Genomic DNA, 24,550 nt, shown 5'->3' with positions numbered 1-24,550 from the left:
ACATAAAGATTCCAATCTACATTACCTTCTGTCTGTTGTGCTTGGTAAGAGATAACTACCTTGAGCCTGTTGACAGAAGGAAGAATAAGCATAAACAAGTCTGAAAAGAAACAAGCTTCTTTCTGAGGGCCCATTCCACAAAGTGATCTTAGCTCTACAACTGATTTGATGTGAAAGTATGGGAGTTATGACAGTTAACAGGCCGAGAAGGTGCATTAGCACTAAATCAGCTTTGTGAAACAGACCCAGCAGCTGCATTATTATAAAGAAGTGTTCTGATCAGCATGGCAAGGCCCAAAATACAGTCTCCATCCAGTGTATGTTACTCTCATTACAAGTCAAATACAAGTAAAGCATTTGGTACAAAACCGTTTTCAGACACTGCATGAACAACAATAAGCCTCTGTCCGGTACCGGACAGAGGCTGAACCCCATTTATCACAACCTCACCATCAAGCTGCCAACATTTTGGGACAATGTGGTGTACATGCAACCATGTTTCATCGATAAAGATGATTGTTCGATTTTCATCTCGACATTTTTGATTGCACGGTAAGTATTGCACGCGTTTGGCAACGATGTCTTTTCGTTCCATTAAAACCTTACGATTTGACTGCGTTTTTCACCACCTAAACCCCATGTCTTTCAGATTTTTTCCAAAACTTTCCTTTGAATTCTGGTAATGCAATTGGCTTCTTGCCATATCATATATCATATCTGGAGTAGGCTGTTGCTTTTGTACTCCATATAAACTTTGTACAAATTGATGGACTGCACACCGGTCAAAATCATCAAGTTTGTGCTTGGAAATTTTGGGTTTGCACAACTTGGTTGGACTAATAAAAGTAGGCCTACTCACACTGCTATCACTTTCCACTTTAATATGTTTTAAAGTTGCCTTGGAAAGACCAGTAGCAAGGCTACTTTTTGACATAGCGTCTACTTTGGTTGTACACGTCTTTTCCATATAAATAATAACATTGTAGGCTAACTCCCTTGCCTGAGAATGAACAATTCGCCCATGCTTCCCTAAATTGGAATGTTAAATTAATTAAAATCTGCAAACATTCCAATAATTGACTCGTGACGAGATGGTGTCTTGCTGAACTAAATTGCTCTACGAGACACGTGTTAAACAGCAGCAGCATTGAGTTCACGCCACGATCAGCATGTATTGCACGTGCTTAATCGCCAATCTACCTGTAGTAACCAAGTGTATTTGTCTAGATTCCCTGCCCCACCTACTTGTCACAAACGCGTGTACTGCGCAGGCTCATCTAATACGAGTCAAGCAGTAGCTTTATTTATAACAAGGGGAGATAACTCATTTGTTATCCTGCTTTGTTATACATTTAACAGTTGAAATGGATCAGATTATGCTTTGCAAAATATTTTGACAAATTTGAAAACTAAACAAATAAACATTCTGGAATGTTTAATCATGTTAATAGATGGTCAGAATGTATGGCAATACTTCCCAAAGGTTAAAGTTTTCCACTGAAGCGAGAGATAGACAATGATCTTAATGGAATCAGTTGTACAGTCCTAAACACTCATTTGGAATTCTCTGCATTAACCTTTTCAAGTTGCATGCTTAGATAAAACATTCTGAGTGCCACTTTCTGTATGTGGTAAGCAATGCTCTGATTGGTTGGATCAAAGGTTGTCCTGAAATGACCAGTAATGCTATAGATGTCCCAAGATCTCTGTTCAGTGGATGAGCATTAAGATTTGAATTTGATGTACATATATGTAGTTATCTCAGAGCTACCTCACCTCTGGTGTGTATGAAGGATACTTCCTCTGATAGCTGGCCAACAGAGAATTTAGTCGCACAACTGTAAGGCAAAAGGAAACAATGACAAATACTTAACATAAACAATGAAAACTTAATACTTAATACAACAACCCACAATAACTGAATAGTGTCAGAGTAAATGATTTAATATTCAGTCAGTTCATCATCAACTACATATCATGTCTAATTATTTAGGAACAAAACTTTTAGCAATTTTAAAAGAAAAAAGAATTGTAATGTTATTTCTATAAATATCATGTTAGGTGATTAGTGCTACTACAACTCAGGGTTTTAGATTGGTGATTATTCTAAGACAATGTTATATGAAGTTCCTTCCTAAAATTGGTAACCACATTGACTAATAATATCAGAAAATATACATATATATATTGGAATACCAATGCACCATGTATGTTTGGCACGACTTATCATGTTATTATAGTTTTATCCAACAGTGTGACCATTTGAAACTAGTGTATAAGATAGTGGCAGTTACGCTCGGCAGAAACAATCACTGCATTTATAATCATGGCTCATAAGAGTAAACCTCAAAATTGAATATCAATCAAAGCTATAAATAAACATGGAAAAATCATGAAAGCATCTGTCAACCTCATCAGTAAAATTAATTGCATTGCCATTTGGTCTTTGAGATGTTTCATGCATGGTTGCATATTTGTACACAAACAAGAAATATATGTTATATGTACATATTCCCTAATTGGATCCTCTGCCTCATTATGCTCTTGTGCACTGGAAACTATACATGCATGTTTTTCATAAACTTGCTAGTCATTTTTGCAATTGAATTTCGATAATTTGGGTATGGTAACATGGATAACATGGACAAGATGCTTAGAAAGTGAGGGACAACAAATAACTATGAAAATAACTGGTGCATGAACATGATGTATGATCTGACATTGTTGACATGCTGTAGTCATCCAAATAACAAATAGACGGCATTTTTCTTTTATTATTTCAAATATTTACCTTACGGAAACCTTTTATTTATACTTTGTAGAGATTAAGAAAGATTCACAAATAACTGACTTGCTACATTGAAACTTTATTCACACTTCATTGTAGATAAAGAAGATAAAACTCAGAGTTTTTACTCGGCTATGTATCGATACATGTTGAAACATGAGCAATAATGCCTGTTGGACAAAAACTTGCCTTGATCATTTAAAAATACGAGGTCTTGGGTTGCCATTTTGGTTACATGCGAATGTGTTTGATGCGACTCGGTGGTGACAAAGTATTAGAGATATTAAAGATAATCGCAAGAAACGCAGACTTGAAAAATGCTCTCGACATTTACACGACGGTTGTATTTCGCCGCCATATTTGTTTACATGTAAGCCCGCACTTCGAATTTCTCAGAAAACAAATAGAAACTTGCTAGCAAATACAAACTTTGCACAGATTATGATTATATTGTCGAAATGCATCTGATACATATTTGTTATATTTTTCATTATTACCGACCGTAGTTTTTATCCAATACAAATACACCCCTATTCTGATTCCGAACTATAAAAGTCACATGATTGGCCAAGATGGAGGAGGTGGATAACATCATTATCCATTCCTTGAAATCCATTGACTGGTAATTATTGTGACAGTGATTTAGTGCATATGTGATAAGAATTGAATCGTCATTTGAATTCTCTGTAACAACTGTCGGCCCCAACTGTCATTGTTTAATGGTAGTTTATTTTCAAACGCGTGAACATCTGGAAAGCAATGCCGTAAACTTTCACAAGATACAGTGTCAGTAATCAACTCTACAGTACAAATCAGCTGCATGATATCTTGGCGGATGTTGTTAATATGACACTACCTAATTACCAGTTCATTGTCATTTTAATCATATCAGCACAATATAAAAAAGGTTACATGCACTTATATCGTTGCTGTAGACTATACGACAATGCCAACAGTGACCCAACACTATTAAAACTGCAGTACCTGACATAACCATTGACAAACAAAAGATGAAACAATCTACATCCATCAATTGTTATTGCAGTCATTGTCATGTGAACTTTGCTTAAAACATAAACACCTAGATATATATCCACTTGAAAACTCTGTCCATATTCATTAACATTTATTATGCAATCATAATGTTTACGCTAAAATATCACAGAAGTACAATGTCACTGAACAAAAACAGCGCCAAGTGGCATTAACTAAACCTTGCCCCAAACAGAAATGAACATCACTGAATGGCCAGCGTTTGGTAGCGGCAGGTCATACATTTTTGCTCTCTAGAAAATGCTTAATAACTAAATACTGTCGTTGTGTGAGAAGGAGATCTTCTGCATGGATGTTTGTGATAACATCTGCCAGCTATCTTTGAAATTTGGAGACTAAAAAATATCAAGAAATGAAGGAGGTATTGCAGTTTTTCTTCATATTCTGTGTATTTTCTTGTGGGAATTTACTCAGAAACCAAGCCACCAATCAAGCCCATCAGTTAAGTCATCAGCCAGGAACAATGCAAACCAGCTGTCAGCACCCAAGCTATACCAGAGAGGACCTATTAGCAGAGCTCCAGATAAGATTGAGCTCATGTGGGTACTGTACCCACTGTATTTTTTTGGAGTGGGTATTATGAATGTTGAGTGGGTATTTCATTTTTCGTTACCCACTGAAAAACTTTGGAGAACAACAGGTTTGGAAGTTCATCGTCAAATATACAAGCAAAGCAGAAATCATGTTAATATCCTTATCAGGAAGGCTAAGATTAGCCATGTTAAGGATAGATTTCAGCAGTGCCGGAATAATTCTAAAGAACTTGTAGCAATTACAAAGCAACTGACAGAACCTAAACTGGAGAGCCAAGCAAACCAATCACACAAGAAGTTGCAGAGAATTTTGTTACCTTCTTTAAGGAAAAAGTGTGCGATATCCGTGACAGTATTACATCTATGCATGAGCAGATGGATCCGCTGAGATACGATACTCCTTTTACTGGAACTGTTATGATATCTTTCACAGATTGTGGCATGGAAGAACTAGTAAAGCTGATTAGAAAATCACCTAATAAATCATGTGTTCTTGATCCTGCCCCTACATGGATGGTGAGGGGATGTCTTGAGCAATGTACACAGGCAATCTGGAGCATCATAAACATGTCATTATCCAGTGGGAATGTTCCGAACGTCTTCAAAGAAGCGGTAATTAACCCAATTCTGAAGAAACCGGCGCTAGATTCACACTATTCTAAAAAATGTTAGGCCTGTGTCAAATCTTTTGTTCATTTCCAAGATCCTTGAAAAGGTAGTACTAAGCAGACTAAAGGACCATATTCGACAAAATGGACTGTCTGAGGAATTCCAGTCTGCATACAAAGCCGAGCACAGTACGGAAACGGCACTTCTAAGAGTGCATGACGACATTCACAGAGCAATGGATCAGCAGCAGGTATGTCTCCTTGTGATGCTCGATCTGTCGGCGGCGTTCGACACTGTTGATCACTCTATTTTGCTCAGAAGAAGGGAATTGTCAATGGGAATTGATGGAGTGCCCTTGGCATGGTTAAAATCATATCTGTCTGACCGATCCATGTTTGTCAAACTTGGGTCCGATTTCTCAAAACGGTCCTCTCTAGACTGTGGCGTTCCTCAGGGATCCGTCCTTGGGCCAGTTCTGTTCCTCAACTACATATTGCCCTTAGGAAATATTTTCTGTCAACACAACCTTGAGTTGCATGCATATGCAGATGACAATTAAGTGTATATTCGTGCTTCTCCCTCTCGCGTCGACATCAGCCGCCAGCAGCTGCAGCTCTGTATCAAAGATGTGCAGGGATGGATGACTGCTAACTACCTGAAGTTCAATCCAGACAAGACAGAATTCATCATTTTTGGTAGTCGTCAACAACTGACCAAGGCATCCATGGCACCAATTGTGGTTAATGACTCTGTTGTTGCTCCAGTTGAACATGTTAAAAACCTTGGTGTTATCTTTGACAGAACAATGTCCTCTGACAAGCAGGTACTTTCTGTCGCTAAATCTGCATCCTGGCACCTGAGAAACATCGGGAAGATCAGGAAGTGCCTTAATGAAGACACCGCAAAGTTATTGACACACTGTTATATAACTTCCCGTCTGAACTATTGCAACTCACTGATCCACGGGGCCACAGCAGTGCAACATCTCCAGAGGATTCAGAATAATGCTGCACGAGTCATCACAAGGAGCAAAAAGATCAGCCACATCACTCCAGTGCTCAGAAGTTTACACTGGCTCCCTATCAAGCAGCGTATTGTAGCACCATTGTATTTGAGGTCCCTACTTCACAAGTATTGTCCGAGGCGCTCCCTACGTTCAGCAGAAAATGACCTCCTCACAATCCCACACAAAAACAAAACAAAATGGGTGATAGAGCATTCTCGGTGAAGGCTCCCACTTTGTGGAATCACCTGCCACAAAAGATAAAGACCTACTCGTCATTTTGTACCCTTGTGAAAACTTTTCTTTTCAATGATGCCTACAACTCAAATTCGCCACTGAGCAGCAAAAGTTGGAAGGAAGTCGAAATTATTATTATTATTGATCAAAAACATCATCATATTATGCTGTTTTTGTATGGGTGACATTTGCTTAGGTGATGTTTTAGCCTGCACAATATCTGAATACCTTTACAAATATCTAAAAGTCTGTATGATTACATATTTTATGTTATATATAAACCATTGTACCTCTTTTGGAACATATACTGTACTGCTAACATCCATAGACTATTAGTGCATTGCTTCCTAAATGATTTTATTCACATTGCATATTTTTGAAGTGAGTTAACTGTATCTGATGTTATATATGTTATATTTCTGGTTTCAGCGACCTTGACGATGATATTGTCAGTCTGAAACAGTTTAATACAGAGCTTATTGTCTCAACCATCGTGAGTTGCATCAAGTTCATCAACAATGAGATTGACTTGCCAAACACGCTCCCACCGGGCATGTCTGCTCGCTTCAGAATGGGAGCCAGCCTGGCCAACTGTATTCAGGTCAGTTGCAAGCAGTCAAGCAGATAAAGTAAAAGCTAATTCATGTTCTTCAGCAGTATATGTTCAGGGCTGATAAATATGGTAGGAAAGAAGGCATCTGTGTACAAACAGTATATTGCCGTGTATATAGCGACCCCCATGTATAAAGCGACATCCCTGTATAAACCTTCAAAATCAATGCTAATTTACTTACCATGACTGTAATATTACCCTGAATCACATCATCAGAGCATTCATGATCCCTAAATTTGTGACCCTATATGTATTATACATTGCTTGGCCTTTTAGACACAGTGCAACACCAAATTGGTGACAGTCAAAAATTCTGTTCATTTAAGTACTGAAGTAAGTTAGAGGAAGACCGTCTGCTTCCTGTAATTTAATCTATAACTATCTATGTCTTAATTTACTAGGCTTAGTTTTGTATTACTAGGAAACATGTATTCAACAGTCTTCAATGCACACCTTTTCCAGCACTTGCTTATAAATGAGAAAACTGAGGGAATTGACTTCAGGTTCACCTGTTAGATATCTGATTGGAGACGTCTCCTGTTATGAACATGTAATTTCATAGTTGGTCACATTTTGATGTTACTTTCAGATTATTCCAATACAACAATAGAAATAGATATAAGGAATATGTATGTTATGTATTTCATCAAGTAGAGAAACATGAGATCATACATGTAGCAGTTCAGACTAAATACTTAGTCAGGTAGGAAAGATAATCTAATGTTCATTCATTTTCAGAAGAAGTCCTCCTTGGGGTACATATACGCATTAAAATGTCCATTTTAAAACCTATGACAGTTATAACTATAATTTGAATAAAAAATATTTACAAAACAAAACACACGTTTTTGTCTTGTGAGACCACTCCCACAGGCCCCTTAGGGCCCCCTACAGCCATGAGCAGGTAACTGTAGCCGTCTACCTCGCACCTCACTTTTCACTTTACTTTTCTGTATAGAAGACTTGCGTGGTTCGTTTGGAAGTTTTTGTCTTCTACCTTCGACATGAGTGAACAAGAATCAGCTACTGCATGCATGGTTCCTTTTCTTCCGCACAGGCACTAGATGGAATTTATAGGTTGATGTTTTCATTCATAAATTGTTGTTACTTTGCCGTACAGTGCTCTATTCCTGCCATGTGGCAGGCAATATGGCAGACGATGAGGTGTACATTCGTCCTTTATTTGTGTTGTTAGCGATGGCTTTCACCACGATAGAATGTTTGTGTATAATATATATTTATATATTATATAGTAGGCTTGCTTTATTACCTTTGCTTTCAGTGAATTTACAGTAAGTCTTTTTGTATATATATTAGCATGTACTTTGGTATTTGCTATATATACTCCTCACAAGAAGTTAAGCAACAAAAAATGTTTAGTCTCATTACATTTTCATTTATTGAAACTGCAAATCATGGAATGATGCAATAGAAAGGTGAAACATATGTACACAAGATTAGCAAATTGAAATGTAATGGTATTGAGCAATAAGAGACTTATAAATCATCAAAAGCATGTACCCGTGAAACAGTCGTGCAAAATGTGCTGCATTGATGGAGCAAAATGTTAACATTAAGGTTCAAGTTAGTTTTGGACAGTGAAGCAGTGTTCAGTAACGCGTATGATCCACCATGAGCACAAATGCAAGCTTCTACAGTCTTGGCATTGACCAAATGAGCGTTGAAGGTTGCTGTTGAGGAATGTTCTGCCAGTCTCTCTGTAACGCCTGCTCAAGGTCATCCAGAGTCTGGGGGTGAACATGGAGACCGTAAACACGGCTTCCAATAATGTCCCAAGCATGTTCAAGGAGCGAGATGAGGAGGCCGTGGAGGAGGACGTGGGTCACGAGTGCTCGGGTAAAGTTGGCTTCTTGCTCGGCTTGTCCCTGAGACAGGTGCGCGACAGGATTGCCACTGTCTTGCCTCAGGTGGTCGTCCACTCAGACGTCCCCAACCCCGCGGAGTTTAGACTTCCTGGTGAAGCATTTGCTCCCTGTTGGTTGCCAAGAACCCAATTGCTTATCCTCCCATCATTAATCGGTGAGGTTATCAATCCTCTCCTGTTGGGTAGCCATTCTCGGTTTGATCTCCCGGAGCTCAACCGACGCTACCTGATGGGGGAGGAAGGTTTATATGACCCCCCTGTCATCGACGAGTGCATTTATGCCTCGGTCGCCCTGGGGGAGGGTCGTCCGGTCATACCCAAGCTTCGACTCGGCAAGGCCGGCGCCTGCCTCCCTTCACCTCTAATAGCCAAGTTCTGAAATCGGCTTACCCTTCCTTCGAGGAACAGTACCGTAATGCCATTCAGCAACTAGTGAGTGAGTGAGTGAGTTTAGTTTTACGCTGCATTCAGCAATATTCCAGCTATATGGCCAGGGTCTTTAAATAAACGAGTCTGGACCAGACAGTCCAGTGATCAACAGCATGAGCATTGATCTGCGCAATTGGGAACTGATGACATGTGTCAACCAAGTCAGATGAGTGCTGTCATGGGCCTCCATCAACTTTCCCGGTCGCCCTGTACTCATCGGCAACTCAGCAGGCACTATTGTCACTCCCCTTCAGGATGGGTTCAGCCCTATTCCCGGGGGCGTTGATGGTAGTTCAAGAGGCCACGGAGGCGGTTAGCCAATTCAAGAACGCTTGCTTAAGCAAACCCCCCACTCCTCGGGCACAGCCCCCGGTCCTTGCCAATGCATACCCTTTCACCTCGGGGAAGGAGCCAGCTAAGTGGACTGGGACATAGTTCGGAGAGTTACGAGAAGTTTCTGGTAACTCCAGAGTGGCTCATACCTCATTTGCAGTGGTGGACCGACACCGGGAATCTATCCAGGCTTCACCCAGCCTCCATCGTCTGGCAACTCTAGCTGGCGTGTTCACGTCCTAGACGTTCGTAGGATGCTTAAGGCATCCGTAAGGATAAACAGCTGTTCTGCTGTTATGGCGGTGGCAAGGCCGGTCATCCAGCTAACAAACAGACCATATCGAGATGGCTTGTTTCTGTTATATGTATGGGATACATTAATAAAGGCTTAACTCCCCCTGAGGGGTTAAAAGCTCATTCAGTTAGAGCAGTAGCCACCTCCAAGGCATATGCTGCTGTTCTGCCCATTGAGGAGATCTGCTCCGTGGCTATATGGAGCCGACCGAGTACGTTCATCCGTCATTATCAGCTGGACAAACACTCACGTGAGCATGCTCGGTTTGGCCAGACATTTCTCCACAGTGGACAGAGTAGTACCTCTCTAGCCGATTGAGCTTTCGAGACTACATACTCTGTATTTTACTTGGTGTCAGGTTTTTATCATTCCCCTTGTATCGGTGGTGGTATTTGGTGTTTGTTTTTATTCCCACTCTACTTTGGTATTTCGGTGTACTTTACTCATAATTTCCACTTCACTACGCTTTGCTGGCTGGGCGTTACTGACTGTGTTTTTTTTGGCGAGTCCCCCATAGTATACTCCTCCAAACCTTGGATGGGGGTGGTGGTGTGTGTGTGTATTTTAACAAGACACTGTTAGCCAATCAGCTATAGGCTAAGACATTTCGGGTCCTCACTCTAGCCATGCCCCCTGCTTTGATTGACATTGGCGATCAGGTGACTTGGAAAGTGTAATTTTCTATCTCTGCTCGGTTGTAAAATGTTACTTCCAAATTGTTTGTTATGTCAGATAGAATGCCCAAAGGAGGACTTCTTCGGTAAAAGAATCGTACAAACCTGTAGAGGTTATTGATTCTTTGAAGAAAGTCCTCCTTTGAGTATGGCCACCCGCCTCCCCTCATTCTGTCTGATTCGTTCAGCATGAAAAGTGAGGTGCGAGGTAGACAGCTAGAGTTACCTGCTCTTGGCTGTAAGGGGCCCTGTGGGGCCATATTGGGGTGGTCTAACAAGACAAAAACATGTTTTTTATTCAAAATATAGTTACAACTGTCGTAGGTTTTTAAATGGACATTTTAATGCTTATATGTACCCCAAGGAAGACTTTCTTCAAAGAATCAATAACCTCTACAGGTTTGTACGAATTTATATGGCTTAACTGTTCTTGTTGACACTCATCTGATTTGTTACTATCGTTATGTGGTTGCCCATATTTTTCAGGATCTTGGATACCGTGGAGACCTGGGCTACCAAACATTCCTGTATTCCAATGAGAGTGAAATCAGGAAGATATTTATGTTCCTGGTTGAGAAGCTACCTAAAGATACCTCCCAGACAGCTGAGGAACCACTAGGTAGGAGATTCTGGGCTTCCTTCCAGTTAAGAGAGTTGCCAGGAATTGTGTAATTGGGACTGAATTGTAGTCACCTTTGATATGAGTGCCAATTATGATATAAGCTCCAAACTCCACAGAATCTATAAAACCGGTAATCTGATAGTAAACATGCCATGCATTAAGCAAACAAGCCCTAACAGTCAACCATAACAAATTTGAAATAAACATAAGTTAAGCGTCATATAATAACAACACACACATAAGATAATGAAGCAGTTGTTGAAAGCATGCAGGTTTCATGCAAGATGAACCATAAGCCCAAATTAAGCTAAACGATCCACTGGCATGAAGGTCATACAGAAACAAGACCCACGTGTAAACCTAGCTTAAAATTACAGCTGTAAGTCGCAGTTAATGGAAATTATGTATTGCTTGGTCTTTTGAATGCTGAGACATAATAAAGGACAATGTACATACAGTATTCTAAGTCTCCGACATCGTGTTTGTGTTTTATCCAGGATCCTCTGTGCTGCTGCAGAGAGCAATCTCCGCTGTTATTTCTCGGCAGATGCAGTCGCCATGGACACCACCATATTTAAAAAATAAGGGCGTCACATGGCGGGGGAAACCACCTACTTGGCAGAGAGAGGTAGGCCTAATATGGCCACGTTATGAGTTGATTTCATGCTGTAATATTTTTGATAGAATTGGGGCGATGGGGTAGTCTAGTGGTTAAAGTGTTCGCTTGTCACACTGAAGAAATGGGTTCGATTCCCCACATGGGTACAATGTCTGAAGCCCATTTCTGGTGTACCCAGCCATGATGTTGCTGAATATTCCTGAAAGTGGCGTAAAACCATACTCACTCACTCAGTCACTGATAGAATAACTAGTTCTTCTGTAGATGTTAATTGTTTTGTTCAGTTTTAAGTCAATAAGTTTTAAGTAAAACATGTTTACCCAGAAAGACAGTGGTTGTGTATCCAGTCTACTTCAAATAGTGTCTGTTTATCACCTCTCACCTCATCGAGTCACCACATACATTTAGATTGGGATAACATTGCTGCACCCAGGGTAGTGCTTGGCCAAATATACAAAGAAATATATGATGTAAATGTACCTTTGACTTGTACCCCACAGAGTGCATGTTGCATGCATAACTTCCATGCATCACACCTGACTGCACCGGAGGGAATAGCTGATCTCAGCAAGAAAATACCGAAAGGTAGGATATGTATTATGTGCCATGAAGAATATTACAAAAGTTACAGATTTCCTTTGTCAGCATTGAAATATCACATTCTAAAAGGATTGTAAAAAGTGAATTATTGTGATGCATTTATATTTTATAAATCTTGAACTAATGTTGTTGAGCTCATGTAGTTAACGTAATGTGTGATGTGTCCTCTGGCTACCGACCTTGGTTGTCATGGTAATGCAGTGTTCATTATTACTGTCATTTCTGAAGCAACCTTTCCTCAATCCAGAGCTGCGAGCCTACTACAGTCAGAGCCTCCCATTTGTTACAAAGCAGACGTTGCACCATTTTGACACTGCACCCTCTGTGATTGAACAGAACTCGTGTGAAGTTGTAGCGCACCAGGAGTGGGAGACTGAGTGGAACCAGTCGGGGCTGGCATCCAGGCTGTCCCAGCAGGTAGGTGGTAGTTGTCACCATAGCAACAACATTCATCCAGGCTGTCCCAGCAGGTAGGTGGTAGTTGTCACCATAGCAACAACATTCATCCAGGCTGTCCCAGCAGGTAGGTGGTAGTTGTCACCATAACAACAACATTCATCCAGGCTGTCCCAGCAGGTAGGTGGTAGTTGTCACCATAGCAACAACATTCATCTAGACTGTCCCAGCAGGTAGGTGGTAGTTGTCACCATAGCAACAACATTCATCTAGACTGTCCCAGCAGGTAGGTGCAAATTGTTTTCACAGGAACATTCAACCAGGCTGTTCCAACAGATAGATGCTTGTTGTCATAGCAATGTTTGAAAGCTTTTCCAGTTTGTAAGTCATCTAGACTAATCATCATATGAAGACTTGGACTTTTGTTATTATTTTGCACAGAATTTTCTTTGTATATAAAATGGATTACCATTTTCATTTATGACTCTTTTTCATACAGCAAGCTACGTGCCTTAAGAACGGAGACTAATCAGTATCACAAATTGTAGTTGTAGAAAAGATGATTCTCATTTACTTGTGTACTTTCTTTATAGGAATTCCGAGCCAAAAAGAAACTGAAGATACAGCGAATGATATCTGACCGTCTGCGTCAGGACGCACAGAGGCGAGAAGGAGCTCGGGAAGCAGACATGCTCCGTGACCTTCAACAAGTCATTTCCTCTATCAGCAATCCGAGCCAAGTCGGGAGTCAAAACGAAAGGCTCACGGTTTGCTCATACAGAAAAACTTATGTTTGGAAAGGTAAACATGTTGGTTGGGAGATATTCAGTGAATGTGTCCCAGGACTTGGGAATAATATGCATAGCTGCATAGCTGAGTACATCATACGAAATATATCATCTTTACCCAGTGAATCTGAATTAACATGATCTTTCATTGGTCATTTCTTCATTGATTACTTAAATTAAGTCTTTGTTCATATATATGTGCTCTCTACAAGTAGATCTCATGTATGAACCAAATGTGACATATAGTTTGTTTTGATCAGGATGATGAGAAGACCATGGCCCAGATTGGTGGAGAAGTGCCAACCAAAGATACAGAAGAGGTGAGTTGCTGATAAACATGGCTGAAGTAACTCTCAAAGACGTTAAGGGCTGAAGTAATTGTCTGTGATACTTTGTTTTCATCATAACACTACACCCCAATGACAGTCTACAGTACAGTGTACTGTCATGTGCATCATACAGGGTAGATGGCTGTTTCATATTAATGTGACTGTTCGTCTCCAAGCACCTTTCAGGCAGCTATAAAATCAAGTGAACATTGATCCATTGGCTGGGGTAATAATGTTCTAGTGCCATGAGCATGTACTTGGTAGATGATATCTGCCCTCAAAATACTTGTGTGTGTGCCTTTTATTGTAAACAGCTATGACCTACCAGATTTTAACAGCTGTAACCTACCTGATTGTAACAGCTGTGACCTACCATACTATAACAGCTGTAACCTACCTGATTGTGACAGCTGTGACCTACCAGACTATAACAGCTGTAACCTACCTGATTGTAACAGCTATGACCTACCAGACTATAGCAGCTGTGACCTACCTGATTGTGACAGCTGTGACCTACCAGACTATAACAGCTGTAACCTACCTGATTGTAACAGCTATGACCTACAATACTATAACAGCTGTGACCTACCAGACTATAACAGCTGTAACCTACCTGATTGTGACAGCTGTGACCTACCAGACTATAACAGCTGTAACCTACCTGACTGTAACAGCTGTGACCTACCAGACTATAGCAGCTGTGACCTACCTGATTGTGACAGCTGTGACCTACCAGACTATAACAGCTGTAACCTACCTGATTGTAACAGCTATGACCTACAATACTATAACAGCTGTGACCTACCAGACTATAACAGCTGTAACCTACCTGATTGTGACAGCTGTGACCTACCAGACTATAACAGCTGTAACCTATCTGATTGTAACAGCTATGACCTACCATACTATAGCAGCTGTGACCTACCAGAAACAGCTGTAACCTACCTGATTGTAACAGCTGTGACCTACCAGACTATAACAGCTGTAACCTACCTGATTGTAACAGCTGTGACCTACCATACTATAACAGCTGTGACCTACGAGACTATAACAGCTGTAACCTACCTGATTGTAACAGCTATGACCTACCATAATATAGCAGCTGTGACCTACCAGAAACAGCTGTGACCTACCAGACTATAACAGCTGTAACCTGCCTGATTAGAACAGCTATGACCTACCAGACTATAACAGCTGTGACCTACCAGACTATAACAGCTGTGACCTACCAGACTATAACAGCTGTAACCTACCAGACTATAACAGCTGTGACCTACCAGACTATAACAGCTGTGACCTACCAGACTATAACAGCTGTGACCTACCAGACTATAACAGCTGTGACCTACCAGACTATAACAGCTGTAACCTACCAGACTATAACAGCTGTAACCTACCAGACTATAACAGCTGTAACCTACCAGACTATAACAGCTGTAACCTACCTGATTGTAACAGCTGTAACCTCCTCCTGATTGTAACAGCTATGACCTACCAGACTATAACAGCTGTAACCTACCTGATGGTAACAGCTTTAGCCTACCAGACTGACAGATATGACCTACCTGATTGTAACAGCTGTAACCCTCCTGATTGCAATAGCTGTGACCTGATTGACTGTCTGCCCTACGTGACTTTGACAGGTGTTACTTACTTGACTGTGACAGCTCTGCTGTACTGGACTGTGATTGTATATATATCTGATTGTAACAGTGAACTACCTGATTCTGACATCTGTGGCCTGTCTGACTGTGACATCTTTGACCTACCTGACTGTAGCAGCTATGACCTGCCCGATCGTTGCGTGTTTCCAGGAGCAGAAACAGAAACGAGAGGAGGAGGTTGAGTCTCTGCGTGCGGAGTTGGGGGAGCTGGCGTCACGACTTGAACAACTGGACACTGAGAACCGCAAGTTTGCAGCCAGTCAGCAGCAGATGCAGGACGCCATAAGTACGGATACTCGCAAGATGGATGACAAGGAGCAAGCATACAGGGTCAAGAAGAGGACACTAGATCTGCTACCTGATGCTGAGAATAACATAGCCAAATTACAGGTGAGTGTCAAGAAAGTACACTCTGCTACCTGATGCTGAGAATAACATAGCCAAATTACAGGTGAGTGCCAAGAAAGTACACTCTGCTACCTGATGCTGAGAATAACATAGACAAATTACAGGTGAGTGTCAAGAAAGTACACTCTGCTACCTGATGCTGGGTATAACTTGAAAAAAATCATTTTAAAATATCAGATCTTTAGTTCAAAGTTATCTGAGCATGTTCATGTGCATGCTTTGTTTCGTTAAGTTTTGCAGGTATGTACATAGTTGTTTATATCAAAATATCAATCACCGAATTGTCTCATCCAGTCTTTGTGATACTGTAAATCATGAAATTAATGCGAGCATTTTATTAATGCGAAAAATGCGTCTGTACTCTTCTCGCATTATTATAATGACGCATTTCAGTCTGACCATGTCTACTTAATAAAAGACAGAAAACGTAAATCTGTTGACAGTACACATTACACCAATACAGGTCACTTCCACATTACAGGTATCTCAAACCACATGTAATTATCACTGGTTACAATCACTGGTCGTTGTTTAAAGTCACTCAAGCACATCAGCCAGACCGGACATTCTCCAGCCTCGTGTTTGTTGTACCTTGGTAGATGACTTGTGTCTTTCAAGTCGGATTACGTTTATACATGTTGTCATAAGACAAGTAGTAGCAAGCAAGCTTGTGATCAAACATGGCAGCGTAATCAAAACATCGTCAGCTCATTTCCATTCGTTGTTTAACAAGCTCAATTCATGTTATTTGGTAAATAACAAGTGTGAAAAGAAAAAGAATAACACCAAAGATTCAGGGTGTCACATTTTATCATCAACACAGATTCCTGAGCTCGCATTAATTTCGTGACGCATTTTAGTCTAGACCCTAGCAATCGCATTAAATTCGTGACGCATTAATTTCATGATTTACAGTATACCATTGTCATATGTTTTGTTTGTATTAAACACTGAACAAATACTAGAATGTACCAGTAGTTGTAATGTGTTACTAATCTCACTGTGTGTGACTACCATGAGATGATGGGGATTATTGCTCAGACTAAATCCCCATCAACCAGTGCTGGTTGTGAAAGGCTGTCTGTGTTGCAGGAACTGGTGGACAATAGTGGCAAGAAACTGATCCTCCTTGCATCCAAGTGGGAGGAACACAGGGCGCCACTCATCGACCAGTACCGAGAACTCCGCGACCTCAACTCAAAGAAAGAGGTGGGACAGATTTGTAGCATACCTTCAGTTGACATGATATATCCAAGAGTAGCTGCTCCTCACACTGTTATTGTAAAGGAACTTTTCTACCACTTTGGGGTATTTGGGTGTATGACAGTTTTTTGACAGAGTTAGGAGTTTTAATTGATCACATTAATAGATATTTAACAATGAAGTGATTTTTGTTCCTTATATTTTGCGTAGGAATGTAGTGATGAATATATTTATAAATGAAGGCAGTGTCTTTTTCCCATAAATAATTTGCTATTATATTCTGGTTTGTAAACATGTTAAAAAACAATGAGATGGTGTCCACAATCATCAAGTGTATCCTTTCTACAGTCTGTTTTGATATATGCCATGGACCCATTTGCCTTGTTTTCTTTTTTAGGCCAGTTTGAATGACAGCTCTATATATAGCCCTCCAGTCAAATTGACACTGTCAACTTCACAGTCTGATACTTGCCAATGTTGGATGTATACATATTGTGTTTTCAGTCCGAAGCCCAGAAGAAACTGGAGGAGATCAAGGCATTCCGTGCTCGAATGAAGGAGGTCGCTGATGATACTCGCCACAAAGAGGAGCTTCACAAACAACTGGTCAGTCCTCCCTTATATCAACCAGGTTGTGGTTAGTCCTCCCTTATATCAACCAGGTTGTGGTCAGTCCTCCCTTATATCAACCAGGGTGTGGTCAGTCCTCTTTTATATCAACCAGGTTGTGGTCAGTCCTCCCTTATATCAACCAGGGTGTGGTCAGTCCTCCCTTATATCAACCAGTGTGGTCTCCTCCTTTATATTATATCAACCAGGGTGTGGTCAGTCCTCCTTTTATATCAACCAGGTTGTGGTCAGTCCCTCCTTATATCAACCAGGGTGTGGTCAGTCCTCCCTTATATGTGGTCAGGGTGTGGTCCTCCTTATATCAACCAGGGTGTGGTCAGTCCTCCCTTTATCAACCAGGGTGTGGTCAGTCCTCTATTTATAAGTCCTCCCCTCATATATATATCAACCAGGGTGTGGTCAGTCGTGATATATATCAACCTCCATGAGGTTAATTTTCGGTTGATATCAAAGCTACTGCCCAGTACATGTAGTATGGTGGCAGTCAACTAACATTTTGCTGATCAGGATTCTGAAGCAACATGATGGCAGACCTTCTTGCTCATGCTATCAACCACTGTTTCTTATGACCCTGTGATGACTACTCCCTGTTTGCTCTGTACTGAACCCGTGAAGATCCTGGTTAGAATTGATCGTCAGTAACCTATGCTTGTCGTAAGAGGCGACTTGGGTGGTCAGGCTCGCTGACTTGGTTGACACATGTCATCGGTATCCCAATTGCGTAGATCGATGCTCATGCTGTTGATCACTGGATTGTCTGATCCAGACTCCATTATTTCCAGACCGACGCCATATAGCTGGAATATTGCTGAGTGTGGCATAAAACTAAACTCACTCACTTACTCTGTACTAAGATACTAAGGCCTACTGAAAATCAAATACAAAAAAATTGAGTTATAAGATCTTTTAATCACCTACAAGCACAATAATATCACTTGTGAGCACACAGTTCAAATTTAGCATTCTTGTCAGTGTTTGCAAAAGGAACTAATGAAAAGTAGTAAATTTCAGAACATGTATAACATGTAATTTCATCTTACAGTTTTTTAAAATATATTTGAGGGTTTAAATATTTTCTCCTCTTGTCTGAGAGATGTCACTCAAGGCTGCTTGTCAAAAGTCTTACAGCCATGAGAAAATGTGTGTCCGAGGAAAGCTGTATATGTGATGTTTACCTATTGATGGGTGTTTTGTTTCAGCAATCAGAGTATGAAAGGATGACCAAAGATGTAAACAGGTCAGCATATACACGGAAAATTATGGAAATCGTAGGGAATATAAAGAAACAGAAACAAGAGATAGACAAGGTTTGTTGTCAGTCTGTTTATTGTTGTGTGCTAAGACTAAATAGCAACTTGTTTGTGTGTCTCAATAGTCCTGATTCATGTCAGGGTTATGGTGCTAGGCTAATGGGATTGCCTGCTACAGTTTAACATTGTTGGTCACTCAGACACAATGTGCTCATTCTGAGCCTGCGCATGTGCTTGGCGTGTGTGTGCGTGTGTGTGTGCATGTGCATATGCTTGGGTGTGTGCTTGTGCGTGTGCATGTGAATCTAAGTCATACCGGAACTTTATCCTGACTCTGAGGTGCCCTGCCCTTTGTGTAGGGAAACAGCAAGTTCCATATTTCAATGTACTTTGTGATCTATCTATTCACATCTGTCATATGCTCTCTCCACAAACCATAGAGGCAGTCTGATAGTATTTGAGAGAGGTGTAATGTATGTTCAGTTTTCATATCAATCAGTAAATATTCTTTATTTCATTAAGATGTAGTTATAAGATTCAGTAATCTGTCTTATTCCATTCACAGGTATTAGTGGATACAAGAGAAATCCAAAAGGAAATAAACTCTTTATCAGGAAAAATTGATAGAACGTTTATTGTCACCGATGAGTTGATATTTAAGGTACGTAAAACCCGAACATTTCTTATACTTACTCTATTTGACTTTCCTCCCACAATAAACTTAAATGCCATGATATGACTGGGATACTGTTCAAAGTAGCTTTAAAACCATCTCTCTCTCTCCCCCTCTCTCTCTCACACACACACTTGCTCGTATATAAAAATAGGGTTGTCAGGTCTGTACCCTAGGAGTTACACTTACATCCTGCGGCACTCAGGGACTTTCACCATATTAAAGTGACATACCAGGAGACAGATAACACAGTGTTCCAGTACATGTGATTCCCTGCTGACTCAACGTCTCAATCTCCATTTCAGGATGCCAAGAAGGATGAGGCGGTGAAGAAAGCTTACAGATTTCTTGCTGCTCTACATGAAGTAAGTGACCCTTGTGTACATGTAATGATTGTCTTCATCTGTGAGGGATGTATTGGTTTATTTACTGGCATGTGCAGGTATGTGCAGGTATGTCTTGGCAGTTCCGGTATGTTCGTATAGCTACAATAATCTGCGATATGTTATTCCAGAACTGTGACCACCTGATCAAGACTGTGGAGGAGACAGGAGTCATCATGAGGGAGATCCGAGATCTGGAGGACCAGGTGAGTAGAAGGAATATACATCACCAATAACTAAGGCTGTGCAAATAACCGGTTTACCGGTATTTACCGGTTCAGACATGAAATCGATACGTATTGCGATAGCCGGATTGAAAACCGGTTTTACGACATGCATTCAGAAAACTTTGTAACACTCGGAAATCTTCGGATATTTCCGTTTTTCACACCAAAAATCAAGTTAAGTTCGGTTTGAAGTTGTGTTCTTAATTTTTGTTCAAGTGTTTCACAAAGTTTTTGATCTGAATGTTATATATATATTTACTCATTAATGACCAGTGATCCCTGATATGTCCTGACCAGGTCACGTTGCTGTCTCAAATCTCGGGGCTTTTTTGATAGTGGAGAAACTAGTTCAAACTAGTAACCACTGTGTTGATGTTTTCCTTGTTTCCTTCATTTTAACATGATTAAAAGTTTTTATTAAAGCTCAATCAAGCGTAGTGATTTTGTTGTGTTTTTGCTTTATAAATCAAGCATTAACTCGATTATAAGTAAGTTTTGGTGAAAAAAATATTCTTGCAATATATTGCAATACGTATCACAATATATGCTTTCGAATCGCAATATATCGCAATATGAAAATTCTCTGCAATACCCACCCCTACCAATAACTAACAACTAGTGCAAATCTTGGACTCTACTCACAAGCTCTAGCAACTCTGCGGGATTCCAGGGCATTACAGGTTACCCCTGCTTGTTGTAAGATTTGGATTGGTTTGGTTGTTGTTTCATGCTACACTCAGAAATATTCCAGCTATATGGCGGTCTGTAAATAATTGAGTCTGGACCAGACAATCCAGTGATCAACAGCATTAGCATCTATCTATACAATTGGAATACGATGACGTGTGTCAACCAAGCTTACTGGTGAATCTGGTAGTCAGATCAGTGGGTGGCCTGGCTGTATGTCATCATGTTCAGTCTTTATCCAGGCCTGTGTGATATAGCTGGAACAGTGCTAACATCAGCATAAAACAATATTCACTCACCTCTCGAACAGTCGCCAAGGACCCAGTCCACAAAGTGATCCTGGCTTTATGATTGTTTAAAGTTAGTGTTGAAGCCTGGGAGTTTCGACCATTTTAGTGCAATGGAACTGGACCCTGTCCCTTGATAGGGTGTTTTAGTGCTGTGACGGGACAAGAGGGAATGGGTGTCTGAATGTGTTGTCACGGCCTTAGTTTAGTATTAGTCGTTGGGTTGGGCAGCAGCTAGCTAGTTAATAATTTCCTAAATTGCCATATTGTAACGTACGGTTGTTGAAGGTTTTCTGCTCTTTGATTATTATCAAAACATGTTTTGCTTTTCAGATTGAAAATGAGAGTAAGAATAAGGTGCTAGCTAACTTGGAAAAGATCACGGCTGACTTCCAACAGATGAAGAAGGAGAACTCTGCCATGATTGCCAAAATAAAACAACAGTCATAATTAAATCCTTCCAAAGATTTGTTCATAATAATTATCTAATTCTGATGCTCCTTTTAGGAGGAAAACAGCACTTGATGAACTACCATGAGGAATATGTGGGCTAGTTTCAGTTTGAGACTAACTTTGGATTGCCTTATGACACTTTATCAATACTCTGTTATATTCAAATATGCTGCTCATATTCACCAAAGATGATCACCCAGTGGTAACCTGAGTTTGTGACCTAGATTTGATCTGAAGATGTGTAACACACACTCAGGTGTTAGAGAGTTTGCTTTAGGAAATTTGATGGCAGGTAAATATTGTCTTCGGGAGGTTAAGTCGTAAACATTTCATGCTGTGGATATACCATTCACAAACAAAAATAAATTTCTCCAGGAAATTCATACACTGAAAGATATTTGTTTGAAAAATCATACTATTCACATTTCCACACAGATTCCAGCTTCCACTCCCAGACACACATGTTCGCAGACATTCTAATCTATTATAGGTCAAGAACAACAAATCCTAGTCACAGATGTCGGGAACCGAACTTGTGCTTCCATTGACAATATTTCTTGTCAGTAATTTGTATAAAGTATTTGTTGTTTGTCAATGATCAGGTGCTGATGTTAGGTTGTTCCTTACTAAAGCAGCACCAGGCAATACCCTTGCTTAACCTCAAGCTAACACTTGACTTGGAGAGGTCTCACTTTGACTGGTTCCATTGGTGGTTCGCAGAGCCAGTTTTGCACTTTTAGTCAATGTGCAGCGCCAAAAACCTGTATAAATCTGTACATTGTAAATGTCCATTTGTAGATGCACGTGCATGGCAATATTGAGTACATGAACATGAATACTCATACATGTCTACACATTGAAAGTTTGTTTTGCATGATAAACTTGACAACAAACGTCTCTGCTAATGTGTGATTTCAACAGAGCGATTTTAGTTCACAATAGTCCACTGTCTGAGTTGTATTTTATTCAGAGGACCAGTGAATGCTTTTTTCATGATTACTCCTTAAGTAATGTTAAAATGCCTTTTCATTTGAAAAGATAAAAGTAATTTTATCATTATATTTTTTGCGAAAGGAAAAGGTTTTTATCTAATTGTTGACATTTTTCAAATATTAAGTATATACAGTTATACTGTGGACTGGGTGTGTCTATGCACAATACCCTGGTGTAAACACCCATGAGGAGGCTCAGTATTTATAGATGTGAAGTAGCAGGGATAAAGGGAACTGTGGCATTATACAATAATCACTCATGCTTCTTCGAAATGTAAAACCGGCCAGTCGATGACATCATCTATAGGCTGGTGTGTACTAAAGTATCTTGGAAAGGTAATCAATATACCTTTTGTTTTTATCATATGTTTTGTTTTCTTGTATATGTTTATGAATTATGAATAGCTTCATGATCCACTGCCCGATACATAATAAACCATGTGATACGTTGTACAGTGTTGTCAAGGACTGGGCAAACACAGGAGATTGTACCTGCAGAACACCGGCTTCAAGTACTGTTAGTCTAACAGTACTTTACTGTCTGTGAATATAATGTCAGTGTTAGGCAGTAACAGTCTCAATTGTCTCCTGGAACAGATTCCACTGGGTGTAGCAGGGGTGAGTGAGTGAATTTAGTTTTATGCTGCACTCACCAATATTCCAGCTATATGGTGGTGGTATGTAAATAATCAAGTCTGGACCAGACAGTCCAGTGATCAACAGCAAGAGCATCGATCTGTGCAATTGGGAACTGATGACGTGTTAACCAAGTCAGTGAGCCTGACCACCGATCCCGTTAGTCGCCTCTTACGGGTGTAGCAGGGGATATCAGATGAAGGATCACTTATAATCAGTGATGGCACAAGGTGTTCATGATAATGGTAAGCTTGTCTCATGCTGCAGTTCAAACTTCTCACACTCATGGGAATGTAACTGAATGACATAAAGCTAGAAAGATAGTGAATCTTGCTTAAAACAACTTCACAAATAATTACTGGTTAAAGGAAGTCATTGAATGATATTTTAAGACCGGAATACCTAGATTAACATGTAACCTAACAGGAGATGCTAGCTACCAAAGATACCAGTGTTCTAACCTCTACAACAGTGTATAAAGGTGTGTCTTTATTATTTGTACCTATGTCATCATATAAATGCAGGAGTGGATTCCACAAAGCAATTACTGTGCTATTATTATTGTAAGACCGTATTTGAAGTATGGGAGTTTTGGTAGTCTTAGTTGAAAGATTGTTTTGCAGAATATTGCCGAAATCCGAAGATAAACTGATTTTCAATGAGTTAATGTAATTCGTTACTGAATTAATGCCTGTAGCCTGAGTCTGTTCCAAAACATGAAGTACTGTCAAGTGTCATGGTTGAAACAACTGCATGAGATATGTCAACTGAAAGTGGTTCTGAGTTCAAATCTCAATGGTTCTTGGTTTGTCTGCACCACAGCCCGGCTCATTGATTTCATTAGTGTACCTGCTTACAAACGGAATCACTGTGGCGTTCCTTCCACACGATGTGCAATAACAGGTACTGATTATAGTGGAATCAGGAAACTGAACATTTCAATGTATATTTACATGACAACACTTGAGATAATTATATGTAATGGCCAGTGAACAAGTGTACAGTGTACAAGCTTGCCTATTGTTGATTGTATAAAGATAATGATACGCAAAACACTTGTTTGTTGTCACGAGAACCAAACGACTGATACGTCTCAGTGCACCAGCACCTACATTTACTGGGTTTGTGTACTCCCCAGGGAGTAGAGAATAAAATTCGACTGCACACTGATCCATTGACTGGGATGTACTTAAGCACCATCAGTATTCACTTGTGAATGAAATCTGTGACATTATAATGGACGTTATTATT

General features: G+C 40.2%; 2 protein-coding genes across 2 annotated transcripts in view; one reads left to right on the top strand and one right to left on the bottom strand.

Annotated features, from left to right (window-relative positions):
- LOC124283103 (sodium channel and clathrin linker 1-like) overlaps positions 1-3,144 on the bottom strand; it is a 30,054-nt gene extending 26,910 nt beyond the window's left edge. The window contains exons 1-3 of the mRNA XM_046719129.1: positions 2,978-3,144; positions 1,777-1,838; positions 26-66 (exon numbers count right to left, since the gene is read on the bottom strand). Coding sequence (XP_046575085.1) covers positions 26-66; positions 1,777-1,838; positions 2,978-3,014 — 140 coding nt within the window. The 5' untranslated portion in view covers positions 3,015-3,144. The remainder of the gene's footprint in view (positions 1-25; positions 67-1,776; positions 1,839-2,977) is intronic.
- A 195-nt stretch (positions 3,145-3,339) lies between these two features.
- LOC124283101 (coiled-coil domain-containing protein 22 homolog) lies at positions 3,340-24,352 on the top strand. Its single transcript, XM_046719127.1, is given in 17 exon segments — positions 3,340-3,410; positions 6,653-6,824; positions 10,939-11,071; positions 11,572-11,702; positions 12,194-12,278; positions 12,541-12,710; positions 13,283-13,411; positions 13,413-13,490; positions 13,738-13,797; positions 15,621-15,860; positions 16,971-17,087; positions 17,586-17,687; positions 18,911-19,018; positions 19,527-19,622; positions 19,940-19,999; positions 20,149-20,223; positions 21,552-24,352. Coding segments are annotated over 17 exon segments (1,923 nt in total). The 5' UTR covers positions 3,340-3,360; the 3' UTR covers positions 21,669-24,352.
- The last annotated feature ends 198 nt before the right edge of the window (positions 24,353-24,550 follow it).

This window comes from Haliotis rubra, unplaced genomic scaffold, assembly GCF_003918875.1.
Source record: "Haliotis rubra isolate DU_JTF1 unplaced genomic scaffold, ASM391887v1 Scf31, whole genome shotgun sequence".
NCBI lineage: Eukaryota > Metazoa > Mollusca > Gastropoda > Lepetellida > Haliotidae > Haliotis > Haliotis rubra.
The sequence above is the reverse complement of the archived record's forward strand: the minus strand, read 5'-3'. Positions and strand labels throughout refer to the sequence as shown.